Below are 18,349 nucleotides of genomic sequence, written 5' to 3'. Positions count from 1 at the left end.
GCTGGCTGTAGTTAAACCTTTACTCAAAAAGCCATCTCTAGACCCAGCAGTCTTAGCTAATTATAGGCCAATCTCCAACCTTCCTTTCATATCAAAAATCCTTGAAAGAGTAGTTGTCAAACAACTAACAGATCATCTGCAGAGGAATGGTTTATTTGAAGAGTTTCAGTCAGGTTTCAGAGTTCATCACAGCACAGAAACAGATTTAGTGAAGGTTACAAAGGATCTTCTTATGGCCTCTGACAGTGGACTCATCTCTGTGCTTGTCCTGCTAGACCTCAGTGCAGCATTCGATACTGTTGACCATAATATCCTAATAGAGCGAGTAGAACATGCTGTAGGTATTACAGGTACTGCACTGCAGTGGTTTGTATCATATCTATCTAACAGACTCCAATTTGTGCATGTAAATGGAGAGTCCTCTTCACACACTGAGGTTAATTATGGAGTTCCACAGGGTTCAGTGCTAGGACCAATTCTGTTTACATTATACATGCTTCCCTTAGGCAGCATCATTAGAAGACATAGCATACATTTTCACTGCTATGCAGATGACACCTAGCTCTATCAATCTATGAAGCCAGATAACACACACCAATTAGTTAAACTGCAGGAATGTCTTAAAGACATAAAGACCTGGATGGCTGCTAACTTTCCGCTTCTTAATTCAGATAAAACTGAGGTTATTGTACTCGGCGCTGAAAAGCTTAGAAATATGGTATCTAACCAGATTCTTACTCTGGATGGCCTCCAGTAACACTGGGAGGAACCTTGGAGTCATTTTTGACCAGGATATGTCCTTCAACGCACATATTAAACAAATATGTAAGACTGCGTTCTTCCATTTACGCCATTTCCATCTCTAAAATTAGAAATATCCTGTCTCAGAGTGACGCTGAAAAACTAGTTCATGCATTTATTACTTCCAGGCTGGACTACTGCAATTCATTATTATCAGGATGTCCAAAAAACTCCCTGAAAAGCCTTCAGCTAATCCAAAATGCTGCAGCAAGAGTACTGACAGGGACTAGAAAGAGAGAGCATATTTCTCCTGTTTTGGCTTCCCTTCATTGGCTTCCTGTTAAATCCAGAATTTAATTCAAAATCCTGCTCCTCACATACAAGGTCTTAAATAATCAGGCCCCATCTTATCTTAATGACCTTTGTAGTACCATATCACCCTATTAGAGCACTTCGCTCTTGCTCTGCAGGCCTACTTGTTGTTCCGAGAGTATTTAAAAGTAGAATGGGAGGGAGAGCCTTCAGTTTTCAGGCCCCTCTTCTGTGGAACCAGCTTCCAGTTTGGATTCGGGAGACAGACACTATCTCTACTTTTAAGATTAGGCTTAAAACTTTCTTTTTTACTAAAGCATATAGTTAGGGCTGGACCAGGTGACCCTGAATCCTCCCTTAGTTATGCTGCAATAGATGTAGGCTGCCGGGGGATTCCCATGATGCATTGAGTTTTTCCTTTCTAGTCACCTTTCTCACTCACTATGTATTAATAGACTTCTCTGCATTGAATCATATCTGTTATTAACCTCTGTCTCTCTTCCACAGCATGTCTTTTATCCTGTCTTCCTTCTCTCACCCCAACCGGTCGCAGCAGATGGCTGCCCCTCCCTGAGCCTGGTTCTGCCGGAGGTTTCTTCCTGTTAAAAGAGAGTTTTTCCTTCCCACTGTTGCCAAAGTGCTTGCACATAGGGGGTCATATGATTGTTGGGTTTTTCTCTGTATCTATGAAGCGCCTTGAGGCGACTTTTGTTGTGATTTGGCGCTATATAAATAAAATTGAATTGAATTGAATTGATTTGTTTATAAGAACCAAGAACTTACCTTTGATTCAATGCTGTAAACCAATAAAACAATAAACTTCCAAAGTGTTTTATGTGATGCTTTGATTGTGTCTGGTTACTGCCAGAAACTTGGTTGTTGGTTTCCAGAGAAACAGTAAAGCACCATGAAGACTGTGTGACCTGTGGTGTTGATTTTGGCATGAGTAATGAACACTAGAGGGAGCCAGCTCTGCATTAATGATGAGCTGTCACACGTTGCATGCCAGGAGTGTAAAGTACATTTACACAGCTATTATACTTAGGTGTACTTTTTGAGGCGTTTCTACTTCTCCTGCATGTCCTGATTCGTTGTGCTTTTAATTATATTAGAATTATCAGCAACAGCTACAGACTACTTTGACTCCAGCAGAGTAGTTGAGGCACCCTTTCAGCTCCTCCTACTAATATTAGTTTAACTGCCCATTAGCAAGTTCCTTCCTCAACCACATGCTTTTAGTTGCCATCAACACGCTTCTGGTAAAATTCTGGCTGGATTTGACCTTCTTGGCAGAACTGATGAAGTTCATTTAAATTTACTGGTTTCCTGGATAAAGACTGGATCACATAGTTTTTAGTAGGGTTGCGGTTGGGTTTTGGGAAAGTTACTCCTGAAGCTTATTGTTGGCTTGACTTATTCCAAAATACCAAAATAAGTGCTGACGTATATTTGGGATTACCCAACTCTGTCCAAGTTTTAACTGTGTGAAACTTAATGGTTGAATCTACTAATTCTAGATAAAGATGTTCAAGGTAAAGTTGGAGAATTTTTTAAGGGCTCATTTACGGCTTTTCAAAACATTTTCTGCTTAAGCGTCTCTGATTTGCAAAACTAATTTTTATTCCAAAATTTAGACATATATATAATGATTCCTGAATTTCTTTAGCTCCATATATCAAACGCTTTTCTAAATATTTCTGTTTCAAAGAAGTCCAGTCTAACAGACTTTTGAGCCCTTAATTTTTTTGCACAAATCTAAGGCAATCTAACCTCACTAACTGCATGGACTATGGGGGGAAGCTCCAGCAAACTCCACACAGAAAGGCCCTGCCCAGATGGAGGAGTCAAACTCAGGACCTTCTTGCTGTAAGGCAACAGTGCTAACCACTGTGTCACTGTGCTGTCCAGAATAAATATTCATATTTTGAGCCCACAGTATGCCTCAAGGTCATGAAACTCTGTCACACCCAGTGGTTGTCCACTCAATCCTCTGGCCAAACTTTATTGTTTCTCTGAAACACCAAGTAAAAAATCCTGGAAACGCCCCCCCCCACCCACCCAAAGAGCTGTAAATGAGCAGCAAAGGCTATATTTAAAGTCACTTTTGGTAAATTACTCTGTTAAGAATTTTTAAAAAAAAAAAAATCTGTTTATCAACTGAATTGTATTAATTTGTACCACATGATGGTGGAGTAAGTATATGTGATAAAAAATAAATGTAATAATTTAAAAGGACATGCCCGACAATATCTGTGTACACAGTCTTACAGAAGGATAACTACAAAAAGCAACTTAATGTTCTTATATGCCGAAATCTGAGAAAACTGTTTAAAGCTGTGTGTCATTGGTGAGAACACCTTAGAATAGGATTGTTGTGTTTTCATAATTCTGTGGACAGGAGATAACAAGAAAGAAAAAATTCCCAACAGCTGACATCACACATGAAGACGTGGCTAAATACACGTCTAGTAAAACCAGTGACTCAGTGCGGCTCTCAGTGCAGCTGCAGATCAGCTTGTAGCTCAGTTTAAAGTCAACACTGCAATTATAAACTCACATACTCACTTGCCTTCTCTGGAATTTCTGGAGTGCTGTGTGGTTCCGAAATGAAAATTCAGTGGAAACAGGGAGTGGACGGAATTCTTTAGATGTTTAGTGGGAAAAGGAAAGCCTGAACCTTTTCTTTGTTGTCTTTGTATGAAAACAAAACTAAGCCTGTCATTACGATCTGGTTCAAATGACTGATAAAGGAGGAATTTCATTAGATAACTGACTCGGGTAATTTTCCCTCTCACAGTCACTCATGACAACTAAAAAGTGGCTTTGTGCATGGACTAAGAAGTGTGTGTATGTGTGTAAACAGTAGTTTTTGTTGTGTTATTATCTTATTATTACCATATTAGAGACAAAAAAAAAAAATCACAAAATGAAATTTTATTTAATGATTTATGGTTTTATTTTCCTGTTTAAAAATCCCCCCTTATTTAATTAAATGCTTTATGTATTCATAGTGTCTTCTTCCAGTCATTTTCTGTATACGGAACATTAAAGCCACGACCCTGAATTGGATAAGCAGGAAAGGATGGATGAATGGAAGAAATTAAGTGCCTGACCACCTGAACGAGTTGCTTGACCGTGGAAACTCATGCCATGAAGCCCCTGGCTCCGGGTTTCTGTGCTGATGTTAATGTCAGCAAGTTTTGCAGCTCTGCAGTCACTGAGTAAGCAGAGCATTGGTGATTTTTAGGCACTTCAGCAACTTCCTGTGGCTCATAAATACTTCTGCTTTGCAGTAACACCACATACTCCTTAGTATTCAACAGGGAGGAAACTGACATGTTGCAACAGTAGCATCCTATATTAGACCAATTCAGTGAGCTCTTTCACAAATGTCTGTGAAGGCAAACTACATGGCTAGGTGATTTGATTTCATACACATGTGACAATAAGACTGAAAAAACCTGAAGCACCATTTATGCAGTCTATGTGAGTCCTACTGTACTGTTAAGAGCTCATTCCAGGCACATCCCAACACTTTTATTTACTGTCCAAATTTACTGGCTCCAAATGACATGTTCAACCAATGTCCACACTCCAGGAAGCAGAGGGCAGGGTGAGGCAGAAAGGATTTTACTCAGAATTGGGGAGGGGAGTCAGTTTTATTGCTGTCAGGGGATGAGTTGGAGGAAAGCCAAACAAAAGGAGTACATAAAAGCTTGTAACAGCCTCTTAATAAGAAGTATTGTTTAATGTAGCACTTATTGTGCTTCCTTATCTTCAATTTTCCTTGTATTCCTTTCTTCCTGTTCCTCCCTTTCATTACTGGAAAAACTGCAGCATACTGACTGATAGGTGAACTGACAGAAATCTCATCCTTAACCAAGATCCGAGAAGCCTCTGTTTAAGAGATTTAATCCGGGCATTTTGTTTTTGTTTACCTGGAAAAAAACCCTCCCTGCTTCTGTTCTGAACCACTGATAACAAGTGTTTTCCTTAGTCTGATGGCTGATTCTCTCTCTCTCTGACTAGTGTTTTTCTAAAAAGTCAGTTTCAAGTCTGAAAACAATCTTAGAGCAAGTGAGGAATGTCTGACCTTGCTGCTGTGAGTCACAGTTACGAGAACGCGACTGCTCGGTTTCCTGTACTGGAGCTCACATGGATTTCACAATCATGAACTGAAATCATTTTCCAAAGCTTACATGAGAAGGGAGAGCGACTCCAGGGAGTTATCTAACACTGCCACTGTGACTTTTTTCTTCAGAGTCTTCAAATAAAACTCACAAAAGTGTTTTGTGTGTGAAGGTTTTTTGTTTCTATAAAGAAAGCCTCAGGAACCTGCTTTACAACCATTTGTAAATGTTTATCACCACAGCTATGGCAACCATTTGACTCAATCCATGAAGTTTTTTTTCTACAAAGAAATAAACACGGCAAGATTATCATGATCGCATGGTTTTTACTGCTGTCACTCTCCACAATGAGCACACAAGATGGACAAGAAAACAGTGAGTATTTCATCGTCTAACCCATAATAGTCTGCAGGTATGAAAAGTACCTGAATGTAAAGTAATCTTGATTGAAGATGTTGTGTTTCAGCTGCTCCAATGAGTAAATGCTCTCAGGTGTGCATGCAGGATATTTTTTATGTGCAGTTTTTCCTGTTCTTATAACAAACACAAGGTGTGTCAGGGGATCATGCTTTCCACACACTACAGATTTCAGTGAGCATTAGCTGCTAATTGCTAACCACCAGTTTAAATTTGATTACACTTTGCCTTATTAGAAGTATTGCTATTTTGACTGTGAGCTACCTGCTAGGCTTTACTGCTGCTAATTTGTGTGGATTTCTTGACCCAGTTTGTTTTTAAATGCAAATATCTGACAATTATACATTTTTCTGCAGGTGTAATTGAACAGAATCTAAATTCTAGACGTCCATGTGTGCCCAAATATGGTCACTTTGAAAAACCAAGAGGTTGATGACTAGATGAACTGTCTTTAAAGCAAGAATTCACAAACCAGCATCATGGCAGTGGTTATGATGTTTGCCCCTGAAGCTCTGCTGCTATGATGGCTGAAAACCCAACAGTTAGCTCTATGTCTTCAACATCTACAATAATGCATGATTGATTTCCTTTTTATCTTGCTTTATGTCCACATACTTTATGCAGACAGTCAGCTTCTAACTTCCCATCTTCCCTTGCGAAACTTCTTAAATGCTTCCTTCCAACTTTCTCAACAGTCATTGTGTAAAAATAGAGAAGAGCCCTCAAGTGGCCAGTTAGTGAACTGGCTTTTAAACTATTTGTGCCCTCTGAGGTTCCCCCAGAAAATTTTTTTTTTTTTTTTTTTTTTTTTTTTTAAAAGAGCGATGGGTGGGTGACAGAACATAAAATTGATCACTGACAGAAGAGTGGCTTTTACAGGTGAAATGTAAATGTTGTTTACAGGCAGATTATAATAGAACAATACAGAAGAAAGGAAACAAAAATTATCTAAAAAATTACAAATATGCATAACAAAATATTACAGAATAATAGAAACGCATTAAAGGAATGTGGAATGTATTAAACAGTATAATTAGACAGGGTAGGCTGCAATATTTGATCTAAGTATTTATGAAGGGAGCACAAAGGAAATGAAACATGTAGTTTGTGGCTGGATCAATGGTGACCCCCCTCAAAAAAAAAAAAAAAAAAAAAAAAAAAAAAGGAAATATCTTGGAATCAGAAAGGTTTGGGGAAATTTCAGGAGACAGGTAAGACAGCTGGACAGGGCCCAGCAGCAGGACCTGTATCTGTTTCTTTCTGCAAGGATGAGCTCTGTCAGAGCTCCACAAAATGACCTCCAGCATGCCACTGCTGTAATAATAATAATAATAATAATAATAATGTTATTTTTAAAGCGCCGTTCAAGACACCCAAGGACACTGTACCATAGATAAAAACACATAATATAACAATGACACAATGAAGAACAATAAAACAAAAGCACAGGATAAAATGAACAAACAGTGGATTCACAGCAAATATGCAGATTTGAACTGATGGGTTTTGAGTTGAGATTTAAACTGGGCGAGAGAACCAATGTTTCTTATATCTGGAGGTAGAGCTCCACAGCCTGGGAGCAGAGCAGCTAGAAGCTCTGCTTCCCATGGCGGTGAGGCGGAAAGAAGGCACAGAAAGCTGGACAGAAGAAGGTCGAAGTAAGCGGGCAGGAATGGTAGTGCTTAACAGGTCAGAAAGGTTAGGAGGTGCGAGGTTATGAATGGCCTTGAAGGTGAGCAGAAGAAGTTTGTATATTATCTGCAATTTCACTGGGAGCCAGTGAAGTTCCTGAAGAACAGGGGTGATGTGCTGGTAGGACGGGGTTCTGGTGATAATGCGAGCAGCAGAGTTCTGAACCAGATGAAGCTTATGGAGGGATTTTTGTGGGGAGACCATGCAAAAGAGAATTGCAGTAGTCAATACGGGAGGTAACAAGACTGTGGACAAGAATGGAGGTAGACTGGGTGGAAAGAGAAGGATGTAACCTGTTAATGTTGCGTAGATGGAAATAGGCAGAACAGGTGAGATTATTGATGTGAGACTTGTAGGAAAGTGAACTGTCTAATGTGACACCAAGGCTCTTAACCTGAGAAGAAGGGAAAACTGTGCAGTTATCGATAGTGAGTGAGAAATGGTTCACCTTCAAAAAGGTTGGATTTGGTGCCAATAAGGAGGATTTCAATTTTATCCTCATTGAGCTTTAGAAAATTAGAGGTAAACTAGGATTTTAATTCGGATAGACATTCTGTAAGGGAAGAAGGTGGGAGGGAGGAATCAGATCTGCAGGAGAGATGTAACTGGGTGTCATCAGCAAAACAGTGAAAGTGAAGATCAAATTTGCGGAAAATGGTACCTAGAGGGAGGATGTATATTATGAAGAGAAGAGGGCCTAAGACTGAGCCTTAGGGTACACCAGAAGTGACCGGGAATAGACGAGAGCAGAATGATTTCAGCGGGAGCGGTCAAGGAGATATGATTGAAACCAGGGGTTCAATCATATCTGTGTGTCAGAGATGCCAAGAGAGGAAAGTCTGAAAGTGAGTGAAAGATGGTGTCGAAGGCTGAGCTCAGGTCTAAAAGTATGAAAATGACCAGAGTCAGCTCTGATTAGAAGATTATTAGTGACTTTAAGTAAAGCAGTTTCTGTACTGTGACATGAACGAAAACCAGATTAAAAATCTCTCGTAGATGTTATATATTAACCAAGTGTGAATGAAGTTGAACTGCAACTACTTATTAGATTAGAAATCAGACTTAGGTTGTTAAAGTTGTTAGGGTCTAAAGAAGGTTTGTTCAGTATGGGAGTGACAGAAGCAATCTTGAATAAGGAGGAAACGATACCGGTGGTGAGTGAAGAGTGGATGATAGCAGAGATGAGTGGGAGTAAGGAAGAGAGGCAGTGAATCTTTCTCATCAAACAATCAGAAACTGACTTCATTAGGGTGGTTATCCATTGTCACGTCCGAGTGGCATCTGCCATAGATTGCCAGTGATGGACATTCTGACAACCTGTTCTTTTCACAGATGAAAGCAGGTTGAGCCTCAGCACGGAGAACAGATAAATCTACTTGAATTAGCTGAGGCAAGAGAGAACTAGTGTCCTATTTGGACCCATTTGCTAGTCAAAATGGGCCTGAAACGTATAATAAGGAGTCTTAATACAACTTAAACAGTTGCCGCAAAAAAAAAAAAAAAAAAAAAAAATTGTATGAGGCCATAAACATGTTTTGCTGTAAAGCTGGGCATTTGAACAGGGTGACACATCTATGGGAATTGACTCACCTTTTAAGGATGTGAAGAAATGAAGAAGAATGAAGAATAGATGAACTCCATTTTTGGCAACAAAGTCTTTACCAAAACATCAGTATTTGATGCCTGGGCAGTGACGACACTATTGGCACCACTGGCTGTGTCCTCACTGACTGCTGTTCAAATAGCCCAACGATGACTGTGAAGAATTGTTCAGTTCACTTTAACCATAAAATGTCCTGTGGTCACTTCCTTTAGGTGTTTTGCGTTGTGGACCTCAGAATGTGACTCTTGACTACGACAGTTTCCTGTTAAAGTGGGAATATGATCCTTCTTGCTCTGTGGTACGAGATGGGCTCGTGTACGAGCTGCAGCTTCTCATAGCAGACAAACCTGAACACAATGTAAGAGATTATTATGGGTAACTATAATCCTCACTTCTGTAGCCTCCAAACAAAAAGCTGTTGCTCTAATGTGTTTATGATAATGTTGTAGGGTGAAGTTTTTGTGGCACCTGCACACTTAGGATCTACTCATTCCTGGAAATGGATTTCCCATTTACCATCGCAGTGTGCTCGCCATTCAGTCCGGCTCAGGTCCCAGTACAACAAGCAATCAAGCCCATGGATGGAGAAGACGCTACCTGGTTAATATTAAGTTCAAATCATTTGATCTTTTTATGATTCTTAAACACTTTACAGTCTTGTTTATTCTAATCACTGTGCTTCTTCAGACCAGGGTGAAATACTGGTTCTCCCAAGAGACCAAATATTGGAGGTGGGCAGCACAGCCACATTCTGCTGCATGGTGCCAGACGGGGAAAGTATTAAAACAATGCTTCTATATGACTACAAAGGCACTAATGTAACAACTACAAAGATCAGTGAACATGTGCACTCCCTGACTGTTCACCTGGACCAAGAATCAGAAAACTGGAGTGAAGTAATATGTGAAACAACCAAAGGAAACATCAACAGAGTCAGTTTTCATGCCAGCTGTAAGTATGATGTAGCATTTGAGATTGTGGTTTCTCAAATTGATCTTGTAAATAAATGTTGGTTTTTCTGTTTTTCCTGGTATTTGGCACAATCTTAGACCCTCCTGATGACAGTGATCTTAAGTGTGAAACCCGGAATCTGGAATCAATCGATTGTTTTTGGAACGTAGGAAGGGCAGCAAACGAACATCCTGCAATGGAAAGAACATATCAGCTCCAAGGAAGGTATAATAAGACCCAACCACCCCTAATATATCTACAATCTCAAGGTGTGCACTTACTGGACACCTTGTTAAAAATCAATGCAGACCGTTTCAAATTTAGAAGAACAAAAAGTTGATGAACCGTACTTTTAGATGATCTAGATGATCTGTAGTCAGAAGTTACAAAAATGAGCACTTGCTATGCAACTTCAATTGCAGGATGGTTTATTGAAAAAAAAACCCTCAAAAAATAGTAGTCAGGAAGCAAAGTGCTCTACTGCGAGAGCATGCAGACTACAATGCAATCACAGACAGACAGGCTGCCCTGTTTACTACTTTTAGTTAGAGTTAGTTAGTTAGAGTAAAAATCTACAACATATCAGGCCTTGTCAAAACATTCCCTTTTAAAGTGCCCCACTCTCCGTTGTAAAATCCATGCATATCCAAGCATAAGCCACACACACACACGCAGAGATGGTTAACACATTATTTGAAAACTAAAATAAAGTGCCCAGAATAAACATAGTCCAAAAAACAAATTGATTAATTATGGAATAAACAGTAGTTATGCTTCTCACAGTATGTAATGCCATATAGGTCAAAAGTCAAAGTGAGTCACAAAGAGAACGTCCTTGATGAAATCATAGTGGAGTTGTTTTTCAGGGCTATTCTTCTTTAATTTCACTTTATATGATTTGCAGTGAAAACTGCACACAGTACACCTACAAAGTAGTTTCAAGCAGTTGAGAGAAATGCTCTGATTTAAAAGACCATCGAAGCAAAAACATTTTGGGATCTATAAACTAAACTTTAAAGCACCAAACATTATTGATTAAGCAATAAGGAGTTCAGTCAATGACAAATTTGAAATGTACTCTTACTTTGCTTCTTAGTGAATGTGTAGTCCTGCTAGCCTCTGTATTTATTTACTTGTAAATATTTAAACAGTGTACATTTTTTACATTTTAGCTCATGCATCAATGGACGTTCAGGTAAATGCTCGCAAAAAGTAAAGGTGGATGCAGTTGAGAGGAACTGGACCTTAACAGCAACTAATCGGCTGGGAAAGCTTGAGATCCATGACAAGGCAAACCTGACCAAAAGAGGTAAAGCTTAAAAGAAAGAGGTTAAAATGACTATTTTTAATCCTTAAGATCAGCTGATTGTTGTGATCTCTTATTTCAGTTCGCATGGTCGCTCCAGAAGAAGTAGCGGCTTCAACTGTGAACCCCAGAAACATCAATCTGAAATGGAGCTGGACTGTGAAGAAGTACAGTAATCTCAACCTCACATGCCAAGTAGATGTCAGCGATGGAAACTCTAATACCAAAGTGAGTAGATTAAAAAAAAGAAACCTTAGGTATTGGCTTTTCAAAGTAAAAGTCTCCACTGAAGTCAGCTAACATAATTCTTGTCTTTGCAATGTTTCCAGACTGAAAACTTTGGAGTTGGCCTCACAACTGCAGTCATCAAGGACTTGATACCACACTGGGACTATGACGTGAGGGTCCGATGTGGAACAGCACAGCATTTCTGGAAATGGGGTAACTGGAGCAAAAGTGTAAAAATCCACACAAAGGGTGATGGTAAGTTGTTTTTTTGTTGTTTTTTAAGAGAAAAGACTTTAAAAATGTGTGAATGTAACAGATGTTGTTTGTCTGGTTGCACCACAGTTCCAGATGCTCTTGATGTGTGGATGAAGGTGAAGGAAGACCAGACTGTAATCTCCTGGAAGGTGAGTCCAAGTTGGCTTTTACAAGGCTTTTATGAGGCCTCAAGACAGCCTCAAGTGGTCTTTAGAAAAACTAGAGCTTTTGGTACTTGCATGTTGGATTCATTTTTTGCCTCACAACTTGATGCAATAAAAACATATCTTTAATAAACCTATTTGAAAAAATATCAGTGCAACATCTTATACAGTTAGAAAGTGATGTTTCAGAGGACACTGTTACCATTTCAGGTCTTGATGTTACTTCTCCACAGGTGCCACTGACCAATCAGAGCCATGGAGAAATCTTTGACTACAAAGTGTCCTGGGCAAAGACCAAAGACAAAAATCAGTCAAACCAAACCAACGTGTCCAGAAGCAATCACAGTCTTACACTCACGCTGGACCCCAGTGAGGAGCACATGGTCACTGTCACGGCTAGAAACATAAACGGCAGCTCATCACCATCGACCATCATCATTCCCCGCCGCAATCTAGGTATGAAGCTAACAGAGCACCACACATTACAGATAAGCTCACTTTGATTTCCATTTGGGGAAGAGGTTTGATTTTATCTAATCTGTGCAGAAGCCTGTAAGCAAAGGGTTTTCCAAACTAATGCAGAAAAGGAATAGCAGTTTTCATGATCACATGATTGGGATTATATGTATTATAAGTATACAAATTTATAATTGTTGTGTTTATATTCTATATATCCATTCTATATATCATGATGAGTATGTACATTTTTGCACATTTTATTGGTCTGCGAAGGGAAGCCAAATGCCTTAAAAGTGCATTAAACTGCTTTTGAAACCCATGGAAAATTTTCAAGGTTTAACTATATATACTGATTTAACCTCTTCCTTTTTTACATGGAGTATGTTGTAAAATCTAATTTTAAAGAGTATTTTTCAGATAAGTCCAAGGTGAAGACCTCCTGGATCAGTGGCAGCAATGGTAGCTTCTTCCTGTCCTGGCCTGATAGTGTTAACGCCAGCTGTGGCTACATAGTGGACTGGTGTCCAATCTTCGGTAATTGCTCCTTCGAGTGGATGAAAGTGTCTCCCAACAGAACTCGTACCACAATTTTTTCAAGTACGTTCTCATCTTTGCCTACAAAACTGTTGCAGATCATATTTGCATCTGTTTCAGCACAGCTCCTTTTGTTGTTCCAGAGAACTTTGAAGATGGTCGGAGATACCTGCTGTCCATATACGCCTGCACTGAGGGAGCTGCGGTGCTACTACAGAGAAGAGAGGGCTACATCAGAGAGACCAGTAAGACTGATTCAGTGATTTCTCACAAAATGTGATGGTTCAATCAGCAGTGTATTTCATGCATGTCACATCTTTCCAGAAATAGGAGGCGAGCTGTTTAAACTCAAATACAAACAGGAAGACTCGGCTGTTGAGGTATCCTGGGAGCCCACACCTCTGGAAAAGCAGACTGCTTCCATCCATGGATATATTCTCTACTACCAGGACAAGAGCGGGAATGTTTTTAACGTGAGCACAGGTACAGTATGAAGGCATACTCCCTCAGGCCAGCTAAGATTTCAGTCTGGACATTAAGCACAGGATCAGCACTTTTTCATAGATGCTCTGTTAGCTGATTTTAATCCATCGTTAGTGTTTACCTCCTGGCATATGATGATTTTATTGGGTTAATTTGACCATGATCCCACACTTTTCCATTATCTTGGACTTAGAAACTGTTAATAATGCCAGATCTAACAAATGGAAATAACAACCCCTTGTGGCACAAACGTAAAAGAAACCATGCCTGTTTTATGGTTGTAATTGGATGAAATATTAAGGGCTATAACTCTTCAAATTGGTGGCAGAAAATATCAGATTCGTTTGAAAGTCTTTTATACTAAAACTTGTCAAAAATTACGTCTTCAACTGATTTGGTGTAGATCAAGTTTTTTCTTGCATCTTTTGTAGTATTAAGGTGTTAACTGAAACATGTTGCCGACGTGTCGTTTACAAATTGATTGTCACTCGGACGATGACACACTTAATCACACTATTAAGTTTTTCTTCTGATAACAAAGTCTTGGTTTTGTTTCTCCACACACAAAAATTAGCTTGTGACTGAGATGAATCAAGTAAGTCTCCAGTGTTGCCCGATGATCGTAAACATATATTTATGTTGTAATAATGGCGGTCACTCTGTGTTGATTTAGATGATCCTGGAGCCACCAGCCTCACTGCAAAGAACCTGAACATCAGTACGTACACCTTCACGGTGACAGCATCAACAGCATTTGGACTTTGTGGTAATACATCCATCAATGTCACCTTGAATCCCCCGGGTAGGTTAATTATTTTCCCATGTGGACTATTTTCTTTAGTAAGACTGTCAACATTTGTCATTTTCTTTGATTTACTTGATGAGATTTATTGTTTTCACCAGCTGATCAACTGATAATGCTGATCTTGACATCCCTGGGAGCAGTTTTTCTTATTCTGTCTGTCAGCACAATTATCTGCTACAGACACTGGGCATGGTAAGCAATGCACATTTATTTTCTGTGAAATATTGTCCACTTTTGCTTCCAATCATTGTTTTTGTTTAAATTTTGATGCATTCTTTGACCCAACAGCATCAAGCACAAAGTCTATCCTCCAATCCCAAAGCCAGTGCTGACCGACCAGTGGCTGACATTACCAGTAAGTTGAGATGGCCAGTACTATATCATGTAGCATTGGCCAGCTAATGATGCATCTATACATCAGGATAGTCTACTATTCAGTTATTTGTTGATTTCCTTGTATAGTGCATTATCCTAATCTCTATGCACCAAGATATCTTTCCTGTGAATGTGATGTCATTTTCTCTGTTTTTGAGGGTGAACATACGAGTCATCGTCTTCATTTTGATCAGAGTCACTACAGAGAGGTCTGGGATGTTCCTGAACTACATAATCAATTCAGACTACCACAGCCTGTTGTTGACCAGGACTACAAGCCTTTTACCTTCTCTCAGACTCCCAAAGGTTACTACAATAAGCCTCTGAAGAAATCCCAGCCATGTCTCACTTTACCCACTACAGGCCTCACATCTCAGCCAGGCTTGCCATCTTTCCCAATCAATGGCGTATTTCCTAATCCGTCGTACAACCCATCGTACAACCTGGTAATGCAAAGTGTGGACCGGGAATTCAAATCAGGGCCCGAGGTCCATGAAGGAATACCTTTCATCAGAAGCTTTAGTGGATACTAGCCTCAGAGTCTTGATGAGACCTTTACCACAACTGAGTTAGAGGAGTACCCAAACAGTCCCATATCCTGTGTGTCCACGTACATTTTGCTACCACAGAAGACATCCAACTAACTGCTGCATATGTGAACATATTTAAGCCTAATTCAGGCACTTTATGCATCGTTAACTACTGCATAGTTGGTTAGCTTCATCCACCAGGTCATCAGCAACTCAGCTAAGGTGTTGAGTTTAGTTTCATTCACACACTAAACAGGCACATTTTCAGAAAATAGAAGATGTTTCCTTTCAAATGAGATCCTAGGAGTACATTTTGGCATTAAAGCTTTTCTGTTTAGATGCTCACACACTCACACCTGAATTATAATCCTAGTGGTTTGTTGTTAGCCAATTATGTTAGTGGACCAGAGCGTTAGTGGTTTTCAAAGACTTTGTGCCCTGCAAATTTATTTTGTTTGTCACCACATCAGTGACACATACAGTATGAATGGCGAGTTTGAAAACCACTGCTCTAAGATGCTGCTGTTGAACCTTTGGGGTCTGTTTGTTTCGGACACTACTGTGTCATTCCTGTGGCTGGTTCACATCAAGCTCTCTTTAAGACATGAAAAGGACAGGTTTCTCTTGTTGGTGTCCAAGTGGCACCATATGGGCATTATTTGAATTTAGTCTGGAAACGCTGCTCTCATAACGGGACATTGTATCCCTCAAGGTACTTAATTTTTAAGGGCTCTGTCCCACAATACTAGGGACACATCAGAGTACAACCACTGGTCGCTATGGAAAAATGTGTGCTCCCTGACTGTCAGTTGACAAGAAATCGGTTGCCAGAAGTTTGCATGGAACTTATCTAGAAATAACTTGTTAACTGCTCTCTGAACTGTAATGAAACCGTGAAAACTGTGCCACAAACTGGAAATGGAGATTCTTCACCTTCTAAGTAAAGGCTTTGTCTTACTAATGTGATCATCACATTTAACATTTTACTTTATAAGGGAACATTTTTCTGTTTCTGTTTACTCAGAGAGTAAATGGTGAGTGTTTGCAGCCAGCTCAGCATCTTCCATGCAAATTATGAGAGACTGCAAAAACCTGCACTTGATTTAAGTTTGTGACATTCAGTGACCTTTGTCAGTGAATACATAGTTTTTCCTAGAGGTTCCTAGGGCATTGCTAACCAATCTCTAAGAAATTCTAAAAATTTCTTTAAATGTAGACGTTCCACTGAGTCAGACATTTGCGAGAAGCCCCTCTAAAGCCTGAATTATTTTTCTGTGTTGAATCTCTGCAAACCTGACAGCAAAGTCTGTACAAGTTACAGTTGTTTGCATTTTTACTTTAATGACGTGTCTGAATCTCTGTGCCATCACCACGGAAACTCAACTCATCATATTGAAGCAAATAAATAATGAACAATGAAGAGAGGACTTCAGTAACGACCGGTTGATTATGTGTGTCCTACCTTATTAAAAAATGTGAATATTTCCTGTAGCTGTTGAGAGGTCTTTGCTGTTGATCACTGTCTGTAAGAACCAAGAAATCACCTTTGAACCAATGCTGTAAACTAATAAAACAAGAAGCTTCAAACAAGAAGTGTTTTTTTAATGCTTTGATTGTGTCTGGTTACCTTCAAAGTCTGTTCATTTGGAGAGAAACAGTACAGCACCAGGAAGACTGTGTGACCTGTCGTGTTGATGATTGCATTGTTACGTCCCTCTGCAGCCCCTAATCTCCTCAATGTGTTCAGCTGGTGCTAATTGGCCACACCTAGTCAGGTGTGGATAAAAGCATACCTGAGGCAAGCTTCCAGGGTGCTCACTTGTCTTTGCCGTGGTGGCACCAGCCATTTTAGCCAACCTGGTATACCATTTTAAGAAAAAACTCTTCTCACTAACACTATGGTATTTGTCTCCTTTTTTGTGTTGCGGCTTTTGAGCTGGGTTGTAACATGCATGTGTATCAAACACTATATAAGGATATAATTAAGCGTATTTCTGAGGTACCTCTACTCTTAGTGCATGTCCTGATTCTTTCCACTTTTATTATCACTTATTTTATCACCAATAGCTAAAGGCACAAATTGCTTTAATTACAGCAGAGTAGCTAAGGCACCCAACACTTGTTAGCTGTTGTCAGGGGGTATATAAAAAGGCTAACAAAGAAAAACAATCTCAATAAAATTAGTTGCCTTTCATGTGTCTTCCGGAAATGCTGGAATGTGTCATTTACCAGTACTGTATACAATTACATTTACCACTTATTGGGCGATGTACCACATGTCATGATCCCTGTGTCTGCCCGGCCGGCCCCGTGAGGTTACATTTGTTATGGTTGTTTTCTCTCCCCCTTGTCACTCTGCCTGGGCGGAGTGACAAGGGGGAGAGATATTTTAGCCCATTCAGTTGAGGCCACTAAAGGGAAACTATCATCTGAAATTTAAATTTTTTTGGTGTTTCTATTCATGACCATTAGAGATAAATATCATTAAATAATTTTCAGCCCACAAACTTCTTATTAATCATTCTTACAACTGAGCCAGATATATTGTTAATGAACAGACTAAATATTCATTTTTTTGAGCCCCTACTATTCCTCAAGATCATAAAAGGCTGGCATGCCCATTAAGTGTCCCCTGGCCATACTTCATTGTTGTTGTGCAACACCTTTTAGAAAATCCTGGAAACACACCAATAAAAAAAGTTGTAAGCAAAATACCCCTTTAAAAGCACTTTTAGTGTTAACAGAAAACAAAGTTTAAAACCATCCCAAAGTAACTGAAGTCTACAGCTAAGTCAAGCTGTGACACCACTTTGATGTTGCAGCAAATAAATGTTGGCTAAAAATAAATGTTTAAAGTTAAAGATCAGCAACACATATCTGAAAACATCTGTGTACAGCCATATATTACATTCTATTCTGCTTATCGAAGTCATAGGGGGGCATGAGCCTATCCTAGTTGCTACAGGGCGGGAGGCAGCGCACACACTGGACAGGTTGCCAGTCTGTCAAAGGGCTAAGGCTACGTACACCGGTATTTTTGAAAACTGAGATTTTCCGATTTAGTTTAAAAAAATAATCCCGTCCACATGTAAAGGCAGAAATGAAGGAAAACGCTGCTAGGAACATGCCAAAGCAACAGGTGGCGATATATTCCTAACCATGTAGAAATGTTGGCCAATCAGAAGTCTAGAAGCCTCTGTGGGAAATAGTAAACAAAGCTGGGGCATAGAAGCAGAACAGAGTTGTATGTGTGGAGGGACAGTAACTGTGTGTGTATATGTAAGCATTTAAACACTGCAGAGAGTACAATTAACAGTAACAGTATTGTAGAAATTCATTTCACTGAAACGATAATGTGGCGCAC

At 39.6% G+C, this 18,349-nt stretch overlaps 2 protein-coding genes across 2 annotated transcripts in view; both read left to right on the top strand.

Annotated features, from left to right (window-relative positions):
* The window catches only part of LOC146514766 (leukemia inhibitory factor receptor-like), a 29,819-nt gene extending 12,069 nt beyond the window's left edge, over window positions 1-17,750 (top strand). Inside the window, exons 9-17 of the mRNA XM_085166275.1 lie at window positions 11,723-11,784; window positions 12,033-12,255; window positions 12,676-12,855; window positions 12,936-13,037; window positions 13,117-13,275; window positions 13,949-14,077; window positions 14,179-14,272; window positions 14,369-14,435; window positions 14,614-17,750. Of these exons, the coding sequence (XP_085022401.1) occupies window positions 11,723-11,784; window positions 12,033-12,255; window positions 12,676-12,855; window positions 12,936-13,037; window positions 13,117-13,275; window positions 13,949-14,077; window positions 14,179-14,272; window positions 14,369-14,435; window positions 14,614-14,988 (1,391 nt within the window). The 3' untranslated portion in view covers window positions 14,989-17,750. The remainder of the gene's footprint in view (window positions 1-11,722; window positions 11,785-12,032; window positions 12,256-12,675; window positions 12,856-12,935; window positions 13,038-13,116; window positions 13,276-13,948; window positions 14,078-14,178; window positions 14,273-14,368; window positions 14,436-14,613) is intronic.
* Window positions 4,681-10,674, top strand: LOC146514767 (leukemia inhibitory factor receptor-like). The gene is made up of 5 exons (XM_085166287.1): window positions 4,681-5,558; window positions 9,108-9,253; window positions 9,345-9,495; window positions 9,583-9,846; window positions 9,945-10,674. Exons 1-5 carry the CDS (start codon window positions 5,495-5,497, stop codon window positions 10,184-10,186), a joined length of 867 nt encoding a protein of 288 aa, XP_085022413.1. The 5' UTR covers window positions 4,681-5,494; the 3' UTR covers window positions 10,187-10,674.
* Window positions 17,751-18,349: the final 599 nt, after the last annotated feature.

Source organism: Neolamprologus multifasciatus, chromosome 7, assembly GCF_963576455.1.
Source record: "Neolamprologus multifasciatus chromosome 7, fNeoMul1.2, whole genome shotgun sequence".
In the NCBI taxonomy this organism is placed as follows: Eukaryota; Metazoa; Chordata; class Actinopteri; order Cichliformes; family Cichlidae; genus Neolamprologus; species Neolamprologus multifasciatus.
Note: the sequence above shows the minus strand (reverse complement) of the source record. Positions and strands in the feature narration are given on the sequence as shown.

What these genes read in the sequence shown, in the direction of transcription:
- LOC146514767 (XM_085166287.1), top strand. Translation starts at nt 5,495, where the DNA reads ATGATCGCATGGTTTTTACTGCTGTCACTCTCCACAATGAGCACACAA. An exon ending in ACAAGATGGACAAGAAAACA is followed by an intron (nt 5,559 to 9,107) that starts GTGAGTATTTCA and finishes CACTTCCTTTAG; the next exon opens with GTGTTTTGCGTTGTGGACCT. An exon ending in AGTCAGTTTTCATGCCAGCT is followed by an intron (nt 9,847 to 9,944) that starts GTAAGTATGATG and finishes GCACAATCTTAG; the next exon opens with ACCCTCCTGATGACAGTGAT.